The sequence below is a fragment of the Camelus ferus genome, chromosome 23 (genome assembly GCF_009834535.1).
Source record: "Camelus ferus isolate YT-003-E chromosome 23, BCGSAC_Cfer_1.0, whole genome shotgun sequence".
Taxonomy (NCBI): Eukaryota; Metazoa; Chordata; class Mammalia; order Artiodactyla; family Camelidae; genus Camelus; species Camelus ferus.
Window position 1 is genome coordinate 27,414,704 of NC_045718.1, and position 20,499 is coordinate 27,435,202.

Below are 20,499 nucleotides of genomic sequence, written 5' to 3' on the forward strand. Positions count from 1 at the left end.
TACTCCCCCTCACACAGCGCGGCCCTGGTGTGGCACTTTCTCTGCAGGGCCGGCCCCTGTGTCATTACAGAAACCTCCTCATCCCGGCTTCTGTAGCTGCCTCAGAGCCACAGTCCCTCCAACTGGTCTCCTGAATACTAGTGGTGCTGTTACACTTGGACCAAACTCTAGCAATAAAACTAGTCTCTTCCTAATTCAAATAAAAAGCTAAGCTTTTAGATAAAATTGTCCTAAATCATCCGTTTTTCCCAAGTATGTTATTTGAAACTTTTGGCATCTGCTATTTAGACAACAAAATCAATGAAGACATACCCAACAGAAATTAACAGAAATATTGCTAACATCTAGTCATATCTAGTTCAGCAGCTTGTTTTGTTTGTTTGTTTTTCAAGGATACATGTTCTTGGCTGTGATTTCATGTTGCATATTTATGATCTATCTTCTGTTAGAAAATGCCAGTGTTTCATGGTTCTGCAAAAGCATGAATTTCCACATAGCAAGTTTGAGAAGCTGTGTTGAGCTTTGTAGGAAGACTTTTATTCCAGAAATGTTTTGTAAAATGGTTTGATAAATAATTTTTTTAAGTAATGACAAAAGATGGAGACCCCAAGTTAGAGGAACATTGAGAAACACCACTATTAATTTCAAAAATCTTAACTATAAGAGATATTCAGCATGAATAACTACCAACAGCAAATCACTGTAGGGGGGAGCTTCACAGCAGAAATCATTCAGTACAAGACTCAGTCCTCACATACTGTCGGCTCTCCCATCTCTGGGATGCAAAGGGCTGGCTGTACCACTCCATTTCATTAAAGGGACTTGAGGCTTTGTGGATTTGGGTGTCTTCGAGGGTATTAGAACCATTCCCCCATGGATACTGAGGGATTGCTGTAATTTTTTGTTTTGTTGTTTACACTTATATCATTAAGTCTCCACTTAAAATAGGCATCATCTATATTGTCTGCATAGCCTTGGCAGGACTGGGAGGCAGAAGGACTCTCGATGAGGCTTGCTGACCTTGAATTAAACGCCTGTCTTCCACAGGCAGCCTGCCCAGTTTTGAAAGAGTGAGCCTTCCAGGCATGTTCTCTAATAATAGAGCTAGGAAGCCCTAACAGGAACAGAAACATTTGGAGAGCATCTCTCGCTCTGACCAACTCTCCATGGAAGGTTTACCCTCTTCTTTTCAGCATCCATTCAGAGAAAAAGTCGCACCAAAGAAAAATATCTAATTTCCTTCATAACAAATTCTAAAACTTTCTTCAGTAATATGCTGCTATTCATATATGAAGAGGTAGCCAGCCAGAATACATATAGTTAGAGGGGGTTTTTTTTTCTGTTCTTGATGTTTGTTTGTTTATAGCCTGTTTTCCACATTTTTTCTTTATATTTTCCACATATTTTTGAAGTTAGCTATCTGGAATTAGGAATGCAGTCTGCAATTTGAAAAGTAACCTCTTTACAGCTTTTTGATTGGGATAAGAGTTCAAGAACTAATTGGACCATCTTTTGTATTATTAGAAAATGTTTTAGGGTAGCTAGTATTTTTTTCACTTGAGGGGTGGTGTCTGTATATTTTATTTCACTCTTACTGAAGTTTATATTGGACCATTTCTTAGAAGAATAGGGAAGTGGGAACTTTTTTCTTTATGAATTTCTTGGTTTTCACTTTGCTAACAGAGAAAACTTTGTTATAATGCCAAATTCCTTTTTTTTTTTTTTTAAGGAACAAAGTATCTGTTGTATCTGAAGGAAAATTTATCCTTGGGCATTTCGTGTCCAGTTTTTGTTTAGGTTTGCCAACTGTGAAATTATATACTCTTTTGCCATTTGGTATACAAGTTGGTAGATCTTTTTTTCTATCTGTATAAATTTACTTATTCTAGGCATTTCATATAAACAAAATCATACCATATATGGTGTTTTGTGATTGACTTATTTCACCTAGTGTAACGTTTTCAGAGTTCATTCCTGTTGCTGCATGCATCAGTTCCTTTTTGTTGATACATGAAGTATACTTTTATGCATAATCAGCTTTATCAGCCCATTTATAATAAGTTACCCTTTATCATTAATTTTAAATACCACTTTTATTGTACACCAGATTCTTAATATACAAGGGTCTGCTCCTGCAATAGTACCATACTGTTACAATGAGTATTTTGATATCTAGATGAGAAAATCCCATGTTCTTTCTAAAATATTTCTTGTTTATTATTTAATTTTTCTTCCAGAAACATTTTAAGGGGGAAAAAACCTACTTTATTCATTTAAGCTTCTTCCAGCAATGTATGAAAAAGTGCATTTTCCCAGTTCTGGGAGAAACCAGGGGTCTGGAGCCAAAGTTAAGGCTTGAATAAACCTAGAAAAATTAAAGACAGATAATCTAGTCTCTAATCTGGGAGAACTCTAGTAGGTTTGTAACACTGATCAGTGTTACCTAAGTGTTTAATCAGCTGTTAACTCTTTTACCTTCTTCTAGGTATAACCTTCTTCACTCCACCGTAACCCCTTTCACAGTCATCTCACATAATTTCACATCATACCACCTTTTCCTCTTCCTGGCATTTCCTTTGCATTCCACCCCCAACCCCCACCTCATTTAATTCCCTCAAATTTTCTGTCTGGAGAAATCTCATTTGTTCCTAAAAATGAAGTTCAGATCTTTATTACCTTTTCTGAGAAGTTTTTCTTCATGCCAACGGTAAGAAGATTATTCTAACCTTTGTGCCTCATATTATTTATTCCTATATTATCATTATCAGACTTTGAGCTGAACAGGACATTATGTCAAATGTTTCTGAAAAAGAATAAAATACCCCTGTCTTCAGAGAATGAAAGGGAACACTTAAGACAGAAGAAAAACAGATACAAAAGCAGACATTACAGGTGATTTTTTTTTAAGTCACTAACAGGAGAGCTTTTATACCAATTTTTTTCCCACCCTAACTGGGTTTAGATTTTATGGCTTATGCTCTAATCCTCAGATGAGGTGCTCATACACAAAGTGAGACATTTGTTTTAACCCAGGGAGGCATCCACATAGGATGTGGCACAAGCAGAGGCATGGAGGTGGGACTGAGTGGGCTGTTGTCGTGGGAGTTTCAGAGCTACAGGGAAAAATACCATGAAACGGGATTAGAAAGGCCTGAGTGTTCAGGGAAGGATCTGGGAAGTAGCCTGCTGTAAGGTGGAGTTGAGTCGTAAAGGAACAAATATTCTGAATCTTCTTCTTTTTTTTCCCCGTAGTACTGGATGAACGAATACACCTCATCCATTGGAATTGGAGTTTTTCATTCAGGAATTGAAGTATATGGCAGAGGTACGCGTACACATGGTCTAAATATACTTTCTGAAGAAATTTTTCCTTTAAAAGAGTTACAAAACCATGACTATAGCTCTCTTTTTTTTAAAGCACTTCCATACTTTATGGTAGAAAGTAGAAGAAAATCTCCCCATATTTGCTTATACTGTATTTTGGGAAAATGCCCCAAACTGAATGTATTTGGGGATAAAATACTCTAAAGTACACAAGTGAACATTGATTTACTTACCTTACATTCTAAATATTATGTCTTAAAAAATATTTTCCTTTTGAGATTGTTATACCATGATAGTTTTGCTTTAATATATATTGGAGTTCCTAAGAAACCTTATACTTTGAAAAATAATATAATAAAAACAATCATTTTTGTTGGAAAAGTGGTGCTAAAGTGTCAAATGTGAAATACCAATTTCCTGAGGGAATTTCAGTAATAAATTTGCTTTTGTAGACCTACAAGTGCCTTTGATTACATCTAGCTTTTTGCTCAAGAGTAATGGCTTTTGTCATTAACTCAGCCCTTTTTATGCTTTATTACCCTTTATTATGATAAACATGACTGGAGCCACTCAAACCAAGCAGCTCTGTTTCAACAACTTTTTCCTTTGTTCTAATTTCCTGTCTTGGTGCAAGGTAACCTGATCGAGTTGTAAGTGTTAATGGTCTGCGCAAGACACATCACATTGCTGATTTCATCAAGGTTGACATGGTACACAGTTTGAATCATAACTCTCCCTATAGCAGAAATGCCTTTATTTGCTTCACCTAGGCAGTCTTTGTGACCTCCTAGAATATGTTATTGCAGTTTACTCCTGGTTACCCCTGAAGACTTCTACCTGCCTTGGCTAATACAAAGAAAAGGCTCATTTACTTAAATGTGTCAGTGTGGTGTTTGTACTGTTCCTTTTTTATGCCAGATTAGCTGCTTCTAGGTGCAATGTACCATATTAAATGTGGCTGTAAAGATCTGCCATTTAAGGTCCATTTTACTTGAAAGGCTGCATCTACCAAATAATCCCAAAAAGCAGTGAGGCTCCTGCTGAAAATTTCAGTGATTGGAGTATTACTGTCGGTGAAATCGTAGTGTGTGTGTTTGCTCCCTGTTTCACTCGGCTTTGCCAAGGCTGAGTGTATATTTCATTTTAGCTGAATTTATATGGTGTGTTACAGTTTTTTAAAGTGCCATCAAGTTTTGAACCAGATGGCCGTGCTGCTCTGAGCTAAAACTCAGCATGGGGCATTTTTCTCCAGTTTTCAGATGAGGAAACTGAAACTTGAATGTCACACTGCTAATAATTAACAAAACTAGGACTTGAACCCAAGTATTCTTATATACTAGTCCATTGTTCTTTTATCTGCCTAATCACTGCTCTCATTCATAAAATAACCTAGGAACAATTAAAAACGTGGTTCAAAACAGCAAAGCTAGGGCCAGATACGTTCCTAAAAGTGAATTATTGCTTCTTGAATAGAAGAAAAATGAGTCTACTACAACTTTTCTTACTATAATTGAGAAAGTTAAAAATCTAAATCTTTCCATGTCTAACCTTATCTACAATGTTTTATAAAAATTCTATTAAATTTTTATTGTATATTTCAGAATTAAATGCTGCATACTTTCTTCTACATTATTGCTTTTTTTTCTGAAAGGTCTGAACCAAAAGTAAACTTAGAATTGCCTTATTCTTAACCATGCTTTGTTCTAAGACCTTGTAAGATTATATTTAATAAATTTTAAGTGATGAGATTAACTTAAGCATATGTCTGGAATTCTTTAAGTAAGTCAGCAAGATTTGCCATTTAAATATCTACCTATCTCAGAATTGTCGGAGATTTTAGTTCTTTCCTGGTTTGAAACCGTTCTCCATTTTTGTTCTAGATGAGAGTTTGTGTCTGATGACCAGGATGTGCATTCACTGTAGGGCAAGTAGCTCTCGTCTAGCTTTAGAGACGTGCTGTGGAGTCTGTGAGTGGGTGTACGTGTTAATTTTGCAGCTTATTTTTTCTTGAATGAGGGGAATTGAAGTTAGCTTTTCGGGTTTGTTAATGTTTCACTCCTACTCAAAGTTAAGCCAAGTCTTCATCCCAGGAACCATGAAAACTCATTGTTATTAGACAGTTTTTCCAGTAAAGTGCAAGTCTGAAATTTGATCACTTTAATTTAGAAAGTGTCAGAACACTGAACTGACCACCTACTTAGTTTGGTGTGATAGATAAGCACAGAGACTTTATTCACTTTTTAGTGTTAGTCACTCTCCTCCAGACAACATAAATATAGAAGTCAGGAGTACCTTTGAGCATCTTTTGTTATTAGAGTTTCAGGTCTTTTGCGTCAACTGTTCTGTACAAGTAATAGCTAAATGAGTTGTTTGTAAAAGCATTAATAAACTGAAAAATATTAGATGGTATCATTATCTTCATCATTTCTTAAAGCTGATTCAGCATTCTGGTTAAATTTTATGTGATAAATACTAAAAATCATGAGTTTTCTCTTTTCAGAATTTGCTTATGGTGGCCATCCTTACCCCTTTTCTGGAATATTTGAAATTTCCCCAGGAAATGCTTCTGAACTAGGAGAAACATTTAAATTTAAGTAAGTAGGGAGGATAATTTTTATTACACTGTCTTAGGTGCCAAAGCTTGGTTTCAGGCATACAGAATTCATTCTATAGATTAGTATCTAGGAAGTTAAAATGTTTCTTTAACATTGTTTTAGTTGCTGACACTTTAAAATCAAATCTATCTAAATTGTGTAAAGATGGTAATCAGCCAGATAAAGTGCCTGAAATAAGCTAGTCTGTTGCTCTTACTCAGGACAAAGTTACTCTATTTTTAAAATGCTTTTTACCTTGGTGTAAGATTCTGCTTTAGAAAAACATTCCTATATAATGATTGCTTCCCCTCGAGCTCCTATTTGGGGAGAGATAGAGGAAGGATTTATTGTGACCTACCTAACACTTAAAAATCTCTTCATTTTCCCAATTAAAAGGACACTGTTATAAACTTGAAATTACTAAACTAAAATAATTTGAACAGATTAGCCAAGAAACTATTGTTAAGGTGCATTTATTACATGCATTGCTAAACCTAAAACGTGCAGATATGAGTGTACTCTAGGGCCTTATGAGTAGTAAACAGCACTGAAAACCTGAATGCTGATGATTAAATTTCCATTCCTTAGTTAAGCTTTGTATTTAAAGTGGCACTTAGAATCTTAGTTTCAAGGAGCTTTAAAGAAACCTCTGAGCCTATAATAGTTAACTTGCCAAGTGAAAAATAGTAAAATGTGGTTATAACATTGAAATTCAGTATAGGTCTGTATATTTTTATCACTAGTAGGTTAATGGTTCTCTTAGCCTATAGCTAATCTAAGTGCTATAATGCCACCGAGTCTTTTCCTTAGGACTCCTTTTTGTCAAGACTACTAGATAAAATGGTTTTCTAAGTATTTTCCGCTTTCTTGTATCTGACTAAAACTCTACTTTCTGTTGAATAATATCTATTGCATTTCCAGGCTAGTAGTTCTGGAGAGTTTTTTGTTTGTTTGCTTTTTGTTTTGTTTTGTTTTGTTTTTGACTTGTTTCTTGGTTTGATGTATTTTTTTATTTTGGTTTTATAATGCTTTAAAAAAAATTAGTCATTTGACAGTTCATCTCACTGCAACACAGTGGCAGATAACTTAAGAGATTATTTCTGAGTGAGAATATGACCAGCCATTTGATGGCAAGTGTAATTAAGCAAGAATGTTTGCAGCATGGATCTGGTTCTCTGATAATGTAACTGTAAATGCAGTAGTAGTAAAAATAACTGTAGTATGACATTTTAATATAATGATACTATTTAATAAAGAAGATGGCTTATTTTTCATTTGTATTATTAAGTAATGTGTTTAAGAGTTCGTCGCTCTTAAAAAGTATAAGCTAAAATAATTGAGATTATTAAAGTTATCTCATTTGCCTTTTAGTTTTATGACATTAATCCTACTGTGTTACACCAGTCATAATGTTCCTGGAAATAAGCAAGTACGTAAGCAAACCTGTAATACCTGTAACTCACATAGCTATGTTATTTTTTTTTCTATTTGTTCTTTAAGAGAAGCTGTTGTTTTAGGGAGCACTGACTTCCTAGAAGATGATATAGAAAAAATTGTAGAAGAACTGGGAAAAGAATACAAAGGCAATGCCTATCATTTGATGCATAAAAACTGCAATCACTTTTCTTCGGCTTTATCAGAGGTAAATTAAATTTTATTTTAAAACTTCTTCAAGTAAATAATATTTACTAGTATACTTACTATCACACTATATTTAGTCAATTTTTTTTCTGATTATTTATGTTGTATGAAATACAGTATTTTAGTGGGTTTTTTGTATGAAAGGCCTTTCCAAAGTTGGTAACTTTAGAGTCTTTACAGTTTTAAATTGTAATTATGTTCATGACTTTCAGTGGGTAGAGAGACTGAGGACGAACAATTGCCTCTTATTCTAACTCATTTTATTATGACCTTATACTTTCACTTTTAAAGATGAATGCCTAAGTGACTTGTTAGCCACTAAGATGTCTCTTTTTCTAAATTTTAGTTGCCAACTTGAAATTTTTTCTGGCTCTTACTTATTAATGAGTAATTCATTTCTCCTATCTTGAAATTTTACTCTGCCAATTTATCACACAGGCACTTACTTGCCTTCCCAATTCTTGACTCCCAAGCAGAAGACCAAAACTAGATCCAAATTAAAGGACCTTAAAAAAGAAAATGGAGGGAAGAAGGCAAAAGATTATAAAATAAAGCCTAGAGAATTAAACAGCAGTTGAAACAGCTTCCCGGCTCTCTGATCCTAGCAGGTGGTTGCAGTGGGCACACCAGGCACCACAGGCACTAGGTGGTTGCAGTGGGCACACCAGGCACCACAGGCAATGCGCAGTGTGTGAAGGAGAGATGAGCTGCTCTTTCAGCGGCCCCTCGCAGCGATGCTTGGCTGCCTGGCCCTTGTCACTTTCCCGCGGCTCCCACAGCACAGCTTTCAAACAGGACGATGGCACACTGTCACTGTGCTTCTCAAATTATGCTTTGAGGACCAGCTGCTTCAGCATCACAGAGGAGTTTGTAAGATACATATTATCTCTACCCCACCATAGATGTGCTGAGTCAGAACCTTCATTTTAACAGGATCCCCGGGTGATTGACATGAGTGTGAAAGTTAGAGGAGCCCCCACGAGTCTAGCAGATGCAGTTGGTACCACAGAGGCGATCAAGTCAGTGTTCAGGGAAGAGGGAAGGTGCGTCTAAGCTTTCTTGACCCTAGATGTTATATCTGTAGGGAGTGCATTCAAAGGTCCATAAAATGTTAAAATTAGCAGAGATTTTAGACAACATCTAATCCAGTCTCCTCATTTTACAGTCTAGGAAACAGGCCTTGATTGGGGAAATGACTTACCAAGGTTGTTACGGAGAACCCAGATGAGACACAGACTCCTGAGCTCAGTGCTCGTTGTGCGCCATCATTACTTCCCCTGGTTCCGATTTATTCTCTCTCAAATAATTAATAGCTTTCTTGAGCATCTATAACACCACCTCAGCCCTGGTCTAACCGTAAAACCATGTTACAGTTGAGGGCCCAGAAAACAACTCTAGGTGTCCCTGGAGCCGTCTTTTTAGGTCACAGTTTTCATGCTTTCACTCGTGTGAGTGCTGAATTGTTAAAGAAACAGACTCAAATTAGGTGACTTAGCCAAGGCGAGCCAGCTTGTCAGTGACAGAACTAAGACTAGAACTCTGGATAGTAAAGGAAGTAAGGGACTGTTTTTACTAAACCCCATATAATCAACTCAAACACATTTAATGTTAGACATGCTTGAAAAGTTAATAAATCTAATGTACTTTCACATCTTTGATGACATAGTTTCTGTGTGTGTCATGTAACCAGTTGCAGATACACAAAATCATAGATTACTTATAATTGATTGCTGGTATATGTAATCTGTTATTCAACATTTTTCCAAAAACTCTAAGAATTATCAACATTTAACATTACAGATATTGGTTCAGATGCTTCTCTACAGCAGGGATTAGCAAACCACTATAACCTGCACACCGACACCAGCCTACCACCTCGTTTTTTTACAGCCTGCAAGCTAAAGATGGTTTCTCCATTTTTAAAGGTTGGGTAAAGGCCAAAAGAAGAATATGTGGTGACATTTATAAATTATATTAAATTCACATTTTCATTGTGTATAAAATTTGATTGGGACACACCCACACTCTTTTTTTTTTTAAACCTGTCGCCTTTACTGTTTTCAGGCTGTAGCAGCAGAGTTGAGTAGTTGTGATAGAAACCACAGGGTCTGCAAAGCCTAAAATATCTGTTTGGCCCTTACTAGATAGTTTGTCAGCCCCTACTCTACATGTTAGATGCATTTGAATCTGGTTCAGATTGGCTTAGACATTGAGGAAGTGTTCTGTCTCACAAAACAAGAAGTCCAGGATAAAGCAGGCTCCATGTCAGTGTGGTCAGTGTCTCAACAGTGTGTGTCACCAGTGACCTAAGGCCTTTTCATCTCTCTGAGCTGCCATCCTTAGGCTGTTGAGCTGGCTCTGCCCTTAGGTCAGGCTAGCTCTCTTTATGGTTTTGAGATAGTTGCAACAAATTTAGGCACCATGTCCAGATACAGCACCACCCAGAGAAAGAAGAAAACTGTCTCTCCCTTCTCTCTGAGGAACAGTGAGACTTTTTCTAGAACCTCCCACCCTTTCCAAAGCAGGTCACGTTTCATGGCCAGAATGGGTCAAATGCCTATTTCTAAACCAGTCACTAGCAAGAAGAATGGCATTGCCGTTACTAATACTACTGGTCGAAATGCCTTTTGTAAATTAATATTTTCAGTGGAAAATTCGAAACCTGAAAAAAAGTAGAGCAACTAATATAATGAGCTGCTGTATACCTATCACTTAGCTTCAAAATTATCAATCCATGGGTAATTTTGTTTCATCTGTAAGTACCAACTTGGAAATAATACTCTCATCCCTGGATTATTTTGAAATAAATCCCAGATATTTTATAATTCTTTCAATTATAAATGTTTTACTTTGTAGCTCTAAAGATAAGGATTCTTTGTAACATAACTACAATATGTTATCACACCTTAAAAAATTAACATTCATTCCTTAATATTATTCAAATATACAATGTGGTAATTTCCCCAACAGTCATAGTTTTTTAACAGTTTGTTTGAATCGGATCTAAATAAAGGCCATACTGCTTGTTACCCTGAGGTTCAGTCCACATAGGAGAGGTAGGATGGATCCTTGAGTCTCTTCCTTTGCTTAACAGTCTTCAAAAAATGAATTGGTTCCTGTGCTATGCAGAAAAAAGTTAACATAGCCGGCTTCAGATTGCTGTCCTCAGGAAGCAGGGTTGGTCTTTGGCCGGCATCTGGGAACTTGGATTTCAGGAGGGCTCCCACGGTTCCCAGAACTGAGTGGCTCATGATTCCTTACCTATTTGTTTAAGCAATTTGGTTTATGCTGAGCATCTGCTTTTTCTCTGGGAATCTGGAATTTTGGTACTTTCTAGACTGAGGATGCCTTTGTGACCAGTCCCCAACAAAAGCCTTGGGCACTGGGTCTATATTGAGTCTCCCTGGTAGACAGCACATCACATGTGTGATCACAGCCCATTGCCAAGGGAATTATGGGACCCATTTGGGAGAGGTCACTTGAAAGCTTACTGCCTGGTTTCCTCCAGACTTTGGCCCCTGTGCCTTTTTTTTTTTTTTTTTGCCTTCACTGATTTTGCTTTATATCTTCTGCTGTAATAGGTCATAGCCTTGAGTTTGACAATGTGCTGAATCCCATGTGTCCCAGCAAATTATCATACCTGGGTCTTGTGGACCCCCAATACAGTCAGCATCAGAAGTGGGGTTCACTGGAATGACCCTGATTCACGGAGCTGTGACTGCTGGACTGTGTGAGGGAAGAAAGGATGAAGCAGGGGGGTCTGGCAAACCTTTTGCTCCTGGGTGGCTGTGGAGTCATCTGTGATGTGAAATAGCAGTTGAGCTGCTGTCTGCTGTGAGAGGTGAAAGGTACCTGCCGAATTAGAAGATGACAGGTCAGCTCCAGGAGAGCCAAACGTGGGGACAGCAGCGCAGCCAGTGGGTTCCCTAGGCTTTGTTCTCCCCTCCGGGTGGGAAGGGGAGAGGCCCCGGGGTGAGCCAGAAGTGCTGCACGTTTGTGTTGCTGTCTTGTCCAAGTGAGAAGAAGGGTGAGGAAATCAGTTACAGAGCCGGGGCAGAGGGAACGTGGAGAACGGGGACACTCCAGTCTTTTTTCACCCCCACTATGATCTCCCCAGGGAGCTGTAGTATTAAACCTGTAAATGCTGAATTTATTGCTAGGAGTTTGAGTAAATTTGCAATGAGGAAAGAAGGAAGGGTTTTGTGTGTTTTTTTTTTTTAATGGCTTTTATTTTGTGGTTATTGCATCTATGGATATATGACAGAAATTGATATAAAATGTTTTTTATGCTTATAATTTCATAAATCATGCAGGGATTGTCTCAGTCAGGAAATGCTGCAAAGAAAAAGTGGTAGTGGGACAACTACCTTGCTTTTTTCTGCCATCGGGTGGATGAAATTTAAGTTTTTTGATTATTAAAAGAAAATAAGACTCAAAAAAAAGTCTCCATAAGTGATTGTTTTTACTATGATTTTGCGCATTGCAGCCTCTGGAAAAAGGCGGACAACATAAAAAGAGAGAGTCTCCAGATGGAAATACACTTCTAAAGTTTTAAAAGGCAGTTTTAGTTGCTAATGAGCTGTTGTAAAAATCTGATGTCTGACACATAGAAGCTGATGATTTTTCAGCCTGATTTGTGTATTTTTGAGTGGATCTTAGAAAGGGCTTAGGAAACCCTTGCTTATTGCTTGAACTCAGAAACTTGGCTCTCTGGCCCTGTAGCATCTCGGCTTTATTGCTGCCAAAGAAGAGCCCTTGGCTCTTTTTGAAATCCTCAATTCACGCCCATAATTGCCTAGACTTGACTCTTAAGCTAAAACCTAACAGTCTGCTACACACTACACTGTGTCAGCCTCAGCACGAGCTGGGCTAACCTGAAAACGTATAGGCCAGGGAACAGAACTTCTGCTTGGGCACCGTTGCAGATTTAGGACACCCATCTCTGGAGCCCTAAACTACCCAGCCATCATGAAGCGGTGTCCTTGCGGGTGTCCACAGGGAAGGACTCCTTGCTTCATTGGGATCATCTGAAATTGAGCTGCTGATCAGCTCTGTGTGTCTCATACAGAGACTGATTACCTTCCTAACTTGATGGTTATTGCCAAAAGCTGCAAGTTGGAGGAAAGCCCACCACCAGGACTATAACCCCGCCACCAACTCCTGACAGAACCTACCCTCAGCCCCCTCTCAGGGGTGGTGCACCGCAAGTCACTTAGCGACTTTCTGGAGTAGTTGCAGTTTGCAGCAGTGGACTGGTAGCCTAGCTGTCCTGCCGTCCCCCCTGTCTCCGGTGCACACACCTTCCTAAGGTAGTGTGGTTACGACATGCAGCTCTCCATCCCCAGGATCAGGAGGAGATGTTCTAGGCCGTTCACTAGATAAATGATTAGGATGAAAGGAGTGAGTGGCTATATAAACCCATTTTGAAATTTTCTGAAGATTCAGAATTTGATCCAATTCCCAATATGATGTGTATCTGGTTAAATTACATAAAAATATTTTCCTGTCAAAACTCTTTTGTCCCTCTTTTATACTTTTCTTCCAGACAAAAAGTCTGGATGAGAGTAGGGGATAATTTTTTAAACGTAAGCTTATGGTTGCTAAATGGGGCACACTGATTTTGTAGCAACAAAACAAAACAAAACCCTGGCACCTGGGGAGGAGATTAGGCACAGGTAAGTCATTAATACTCTTTGTTTCCCATACTGCCTTTTTCCAAAAGAAAAACTGTACGTGCTGCCTCCTCAGCTGCTGCAAAAGCACCTTGAATTCACACAGGCCACTGAGCCTGTGATGACAGTGACAGTCCTGGCTGCGAGACAGCAGAGGTGGCCCAGCTCCTGCACGTCCCACACCAAACATGCCTGGGTGTTCTCCACACTCACGAGGCTGAGAACCTCATGTCACAGACAGACAGAACCGTCTGGAACCGACTGCCTCCAGGCAGTCCCTCTGAATCCAAGAGTCAACTCAGTTTTCAGACTAGATGAGAAAGCCTAGAGCAGAGGCTCCATCTGAATCCACTCAGGCTGCTCTCACAAGATACGACTGAGTGGCTTGTAAACAATAAAAACTTTTTCTCACAGTCTGGAGGCTGGGAAGTCTCAGATCAAGACACTGACAGACTTCAGTGTCTGGGCAGGGTCTGCCTCCTAGTTTATAAGCCATCTTCTCGCTGTGTCCTCCCATGTGGAAGGGGTAGGGGAGCCCCCAGATCTCTTTTATAAGGGCTCTAATCCCACTCGTGACCTAATTCCCTTCTAAAGGCCCCACCTCCAAATACCATCACATTGAGGATTAGGATTTCGACATAGGAATTGGGGCCCATATTCTGTAGCCGGCCCACAGTGCTCACCCATGGCGGGAAAGCACCCTGGAGGCCTTTTAAACCTGTGCTGCCTGATTGATGTTTGCCCTCTGGAGGGTGCCCTCTGTGTTGTACCCTGACTGTCGTGACACTGCCTCAGCCCCAAAAATCTTCCAGGTCAACTTCAGCTTACTGGCCAGAGTTGTGCTGTGCCTAAATTGGTGTCTCAGATCAGATAAAGAAGGTTCATACCAAAACTTGAGGAGGCCACCAGGGTTTCTAAAATAAACCTTTATGGCTAATTGGGTTTGTTTTAACTGGCTAAGTCCAGGACCCCTGAAGGATATAACTGAGAGCAGTACTTCCGGTTGGTCTCACTGCTATATGGGGTCCCTTTATAATTTTTGCTGTAATGACAGCTTGGCTAAGGGGATGGACTGTGCAAAAAAAAAAAAAAAGTTAAGAAAGCAGGCTGGAGACTGCTATCCTTAAAAAGGCCTGTGTGCAAAGTTCCCCTTGGCTGCATCTGAGAACTTGATTTTCTGGAAAGTTCCCACCATTCCCAAAACAAGTAAGTGTGGCTCACTGTGCCTGAACCATTTGTACAACAGTGTGATTTATACTAAACCTGTCTTTGGTTCTGGGAATCTCCAGTTTCCGTACATGCTAGGAGAGGGTTCCCTCCGTGACTGGGCCCAACTGAAAACCGTAGGAACTGGGTGGGTCTCCAATGGCTCCCTGAGCAAACTCTTCACGTGTGTTGTCACAGCTCCTTATGGGGGGAATTAAGTGAGTCCCATGTGACTCCACTGGGAGAGGACCTTTGAAAGCTCATGCCTGATTTCCTCTGGGCTTCACCCCGGGTGCCTTTTCCCCCCTGATTTTGTTTTGTGTCTTTTCACTGTAATAAATCATAGCTGTGAATACAGCTATATGCCAAGTCCTGTGAGCTCTCATAGCGAATCATCTAACCTGCAAGTGGTCTCAGGAACTCACAGTGCAGTTCCCTAGCGTTCTCCAAAGGTAACACATTTTTTTAAGTTTATATAATTATGGATTCCCCCCTCCTCCCCAGATTTAAAAATATTTGATATATTTCAGCTCAGCATTCCCCCAGATCTAGTTCACACACACAGTCTTCAGGTATTTTTAAGTCGTGTCTACCTCTGTGCTTCCAGGCCAGGTAATCAGAAACGATGGAAACATGTCACCTTCCCTCCAGTGAGACCATCCCACTAGCACTGTAGTTAAGACAGAGACATAGTTTTTAAATGTAGCCATTAAGTCAGAGGGCTGAAGCTTTAGGGAGAAAGGTTACATTGCTTGATTATAGGTGCTGACTTATTTACATTTTAGCTAATTTTTGGACATAAGATACTTTGAAACCAGCTAAGCTAAGATGCTTGGTACTTCCAGATGATGATTATAATCTTTGACATGATTGGAGGCAAAAACACCACAGGGACAGTAAAGCGTGGACTCAGCTAAGCCCAGTTTTGATGGCAGAAGGGAGAGAAGGTAATGAAAGAGTCAAGTTAGCATTTAGCATTATAGAAGACCCAGTTCTTACTTTTGAAACGGAAGAAAAAAAAAAAAAAAAGAAGGGCTCAGGAGTCCAAAGACCAGGATAAGGATGAGAAGTGGGCAGCAGCAGATGGGCAGCTGGGAGGGTTTCTCCTGACGCCACCACCCCCAGCAGAGTCCTCAGACTGAAGCTCAGCCGGGCTCCGGCGCCCTGCCCCAACCACAGCTCCCCTTCCGCTGCAGGGTCATCCCTCCAGGTCTTCATCTGGGGAGACACTTCTTTCTCAGCCAGTATGGGCTCCTTAGAAAAAGTAGGGCAAAGATGGAGGCAAAGGGGTCAAGTAGGAGGCAGGGGAAATGCAGTGGAAGATACTGGGGGGGAAGTAGAAAACAACCTGCGAAAAAGAGGATTCACAGGTAGGAAGATAACCCAAGACTGACTGCTCTGCCTGCAGCTTCTGTTACTCTGATGTCTTATATTAACAAGTCTTGTCTTCTGTGTATTCAAAGTACTCTCACATGTGCATCAAAGCAGTTGCAAAGACCAAAGAAGAAAGGAGCCAAATGGAAATAGCTTGATATCACAGATACAGAAAGTAAGCAACTTAGCAAGGTTCTTCAGAAAGGAAGGAACGGAGCTGACAGTAGGGGGGACCCCAGGCTTTCGTGTTAGGGAGCTGCTTGTTGTCAAAGGCCTGCAGTTACAGCGCCGAAGGCTAACGAGCAGTGGCTTTCTGGAACATCAGCCTCCCCCCCAACCCTCTGCTCCTTGGCAGTGGACCAGATAACCTCAACCCCTCGCCTAATACAACACTCTTTCTCTGTAGATTCTTTGTGGGAAAGAGATTCCTCGCTGGATCAATAGACTTGCCTACTTCAGCTCCTGTATACCCTTTCTACAGAGTTGCCTCCCAAAGGAGTGGCTCACTCCCGCAGCCCTGCAGTCCAGCGTCAGCCAAGAGCTCCAGGATGAACTGGAGGAAGCGGAGGACGCTGCCGCATCCGCGTCCACGGCCAGCACCGCAGCCGGCTCCAGGCCCGGGCGCCACACTAAACTGTAGATGTGTCCAAAGTCCCACATTCAGAACTGTCTCTGGCAGCTGAATGCCACTAGAGAAAAGTAAAAGAGTAAGCGTCCTTTGGATATTTTGTATGCAAAGATGGCTCTCCCCCAAATCCCAGTTTTTCAGCTCAGGATTATATTTGTAATCAAAAAAAAAATCACTTGGCGCAGGAGGGAGAACTTTGTATGAAGCTGCCCTCTTTTTTTTACCCACTTGTAAATTGGGGTTTACTTCTTCAGTTTTATACAAGCTCTGTTAAGTTATGTTTACAGTATTTTGTATCGCTGTTTACAAATCTTGCATGGACTCCTGCCACCATGAAAGAAGAAAATCTTCATGTCTTCAAAAATTAGGCAGGTAATCTTTGTACACTTCTGATAATTGCCCGAACTACGGCATAAATAATAGGCACAAAGGAAGGTTCTTACACAGTCAGTCACCATCACCTGCTTAAGAATCGTCTTTTAGGTCTGTGGTTTGTTTCTGTGACTGTTTCGTTTTGGCACTAGGATGCAGGGAGGTGAAGGGGCACGCACAGCCCTGAGGGCTTGGGACCTTGATCTGCGCGAGAGGTGCCCGAGCCTGCGCCGAGTTCCTCTCAGCGCCCCCGCCCGAGCACCACATCTCCTGAGGTTCCCATCAGACAGTGGCTTACATCCCAGATACCCGTCCACCTGGGCGGGGTGGCACACTCCTGTGTCAGTCTGGCTTTGATGCCTCCGACTCTGTAAGTAAGATGTTTTTCGTTAAAGATATTCTTGCTAGTAACTGATGGGTGTTTTTGCACATGTGTTGAGGGGCTTTTTAATTTAATACGTGTTGATACCTTCCCTACAGAGGATTTTGCTGATGGGGTAGGAATATCCTAGGTAGCAACCTTCTGAGTAGCAGTGTGAGTTCATTCAGCTGCTTTTAACTATTCAAGCTACCTTTTATACTAGACCTTGAAAACTGGAGTCTAAAGTAACACTCTCCAAAAAGTTAATCCTTTGCTATTTTAAAGATTTTATGTACCACATCAGAAAGTTGGTTTGCTATGGGAGTAGTTGCACCTCGTAACAGAAAATCTAGTCTCATTGACTCCTTGTTGAAAAATCATATTTGTGTGTCTTAAAATTCATCTTTTTCTGTTCCCTCAAATGTATGTCTCTTACATAACATACTCTAAGAATGAAATTGTCACCATAGATAAGTCCTCGTTAGCAAGGAATCTCTCTGCTCAAGTCTACTCCCAGTTTGACCCTTGGATGTAAGAGCCAAGTCATTACATGTCAAACTCAATTTATCTGCCTTAAGAATGAATGTCCTACATAAAATATTGGATGCAGTGTATAAATTATCCAAGGCAGTGACTTCAGCTTTATATATATTGTTAGTTTTAAAGTCATCTACTTTTATTTAAACTTCTAGATTGGACTGTTTGCTATTGCTGTTTGTAAAGATACATATCTTTCAGTAAACTACATTTTTAACTTTTCCATAAGCTACTTTTGATTCATTTTGTCAACTTAAGCACACCCTGTTCATAGGGAAAATAAACCTTGGGTTCAACCTGAGGGAAATGAAGCCACTTTACCTAATTTATGCTTTTGACTGTTCTGTTTCTGGAAAGGAAAGCCTTTAGAAATTATTCTCAATTTTTTAGGGGGGCAGAGCACTTGTTTTAAGAGATGTGACAGAAAGGAATATATGATCTTTATGGCAAGTTGACTCAGTCTAGAAATGAGATTTAGAGTAACGTGCTGAGACTCCAGCAGTGAATTTGTTCACTCAAAGATGAGTCCTGTTACTGTAACCCAGGTTAGTGGGAAATGTCTAGCGCAGTTTGCTTGGGATTTTTAAAAATAATGTGGTGGATTCCAGTTTTTTCTAATCCACTTGATTATACCTGATTTTAAATCTGTGCTACTGACACACATGAAGGAGTGGTCATTTTTTAAGCATTTCTTGGTGAATAGCCAGGGACGTTCCACCTGTGCTTCTCCAGAATCCAGCACCTCAGCACACAGATGATTTTATTGTTATTTTGTTGTATTTACCCTCACCTGCAGCATTTGGAGTTCAAAAAGAGTGTTACGGGAACTAGTAAAAATAAATAGTGGCCCAATAGTGTACAATCAGCGGATGAAGTTCTGGACATGAGACTGTTTGCAGTCTCATACTTGAGGGTGAGAAATAAAAAGAATGTTTTTACTTTAGAAAATCTCATTTAAGTCAGTTCCTTCACTGCAGTTTAAAATAACAAATTTAATTAACTAGAACTTAGCCAGCTTTCCCTTGCCCTTGAAGGAAGAGAATCTTGTTCTTGACCTGATCTCTAGTAAGAAAAATCCTGTATCAGAAATCCGGTCATCAAGACACCCGTGATATGATGGTGTCAGGGTTGCTCTTTGTAGTTTTAACCAAGTGAAACATTTCTCACAGTAAGTTGGACAGTAATACAGTGTTAAGAGGGTCAGAAGCTGCTGGTTTCTACTGTTTGTTTTCGGTGCTCTTGGGTTCTTTTTTTCCGAAGCCTAGGAAGGGAGCATAAGCTTTGGGAAGTGTGGCTTATGGAATTGCAGACGGTAGTGCTGCAGCAGTAAAGAGAGCCTCCACTTGATGCCAGAAGTCCAGCCAACTATTGCTCTGGCCCACAGCAATAGCGCACGTTACCTTCACCAGCATTTGTACAGAGCAGGGAGTTCTGGTTTTAGCCCACTGATAGCATTGCGTGTGTGGACGAGGAGATACAGCTCTACAGACAGCTGCAGGACTCTATATCCATGGCTGCTTTCCATCACAAAACGGGTAGAAACACATCCACTGCTTCAGGGTTCTAATCTGTGTGTCTTCTTACAGCTCCATTTCTACAAGGTACTCTGTAATTTTGATACACGCTGTATTTTCTTTCAGTGACTACGTTTTAAAGGCTTGGGTTTTATTCAGCAAGCTGGCCATACTGCCACTGTATCCCCTTCCCTTTCAGATGGTTTTCAAGTGCAGCTCAATCGTTAGACTTTCATTGTCTGCTCAGTCAATACACATCTTCACTGTTTGAAAGGTGTTAACAGCTGTTAAAGAATCTTCATGAACCTGAGGATAATTTCTTGTGAAGTTTAATGCAAATGTACTGTCATTCATAGTGTTTATATAAAAAATACCAGGAATCTTCACTTTTGCTACCTTGATATAGCATTGGGCTATCATGTTAACAACATTGAAATGCATCAATTTATTAAAAAAATACTTTTATAAAAAATGCTTTATAGTGCTTTCTGACCTCCAGGAGATTGCAACTGTTATGTATTTGCCTTGGGGGGTAAGAGGGGTGGGCCGGGAGGTTATTTTTAAAACTCAGAATCTGATCTGCTCTACAGAGACGTAGCCGGCCCTTCTCCGTCATATATTCCTCATGTATTTATTTGCATGTTCATTTACTCCCCTGTATTCCTCTTGAGCTCAGTTCCATGGGCCAACTCCTTAACTGTCAGAGAGCACACCGCACTGCCCACAGGCAGTGGTGCCCACCCGGCTGCTGGGGAGAGGAGGCGAGACTGGGAAGGGAGAACAGGCCCTCCTCTCTCCACCAGGAGAGCAGGGGAGAGGCCGGCAGGGGAATAGCCCCGCTGCCCGCGCACCCACTCCCCATCTTAGAGCATCAAGCAAGCAGGAGCCCACGTAACCAGGCCCCTCATTTCTTACAAGCTCATCCTGCTTCAGCTTAGCACCTCCGGCCTGACCCTTCCCTCTTCTCCATTGACCGTTTCGAACCTAGCCAAGTAATACTTCACGAATTCAAAACTTCTCTCGAGTTAAGTGTTGTTAAATAAACAACAGTGGTCTTTCGTGGTCTGTCAATGCCTGTCCACTCTGCGAAGTAGGAATGGTCTACAACTCATTTGTTCTCAAGGACGGGAACCAAAGGGGAACATCCCCCAGTCTAAATAGGTTAATAGACTGTAACGAGTTGGCCACCAACCCAGATCTGGCAAAGCAACTGGGCTTGCCTGTAGAAAAGGTGCTAGAGAGCCTGAGGGGCACTGGTCTTTTCTTCCCCATTATT

General features: G+C 40.4%; 1 protein-coding gene across 8 annotated transcripts in view; it reads left to right on the top strand.

The window, feature by feature from the left end:
* Positions 1-19,695, top strand: part of DESI2 (desumoylating isopeptidase 2) — a 36,093-nt gene extending 16,398 nt beyond the window's left edge. For 4 of the 8 annotated variants that reach the window (XM_032466548.1, XM_032466552.1, XM_032466547.1 and 1 more), the window contains 4 exons: positions 3,253-3,325; positions 5,825-5,918; positions 7,419-7,560; positions 16,218-19,695. In XM_032466548.1, the coding sequence (XP_032322439.1) occupies positions 3,253-3,325; positions 5,825-5,918; positions 7,419-7,560; positions 16,218-16,451 (543 nt within the window). In that variant the 3' untranslated portion in view covers positions 16,452-19,695. Of the gene's footprint in view, positions 1-2,220; positions 2,893-3,252; positions 3,326-5,824; positions 5,919-7,418; positions 7,561-16,217 lie in introns of those variants that run through there. The other 4 variants (XM_032466554.1, XM_032466551.1, XM_032466553.1 and 1 more) reach the window with 3 other exon arrangements.
* The last annotated feature ends 804 nt before the right edge of the window (positions 19,696-20,499 follow it).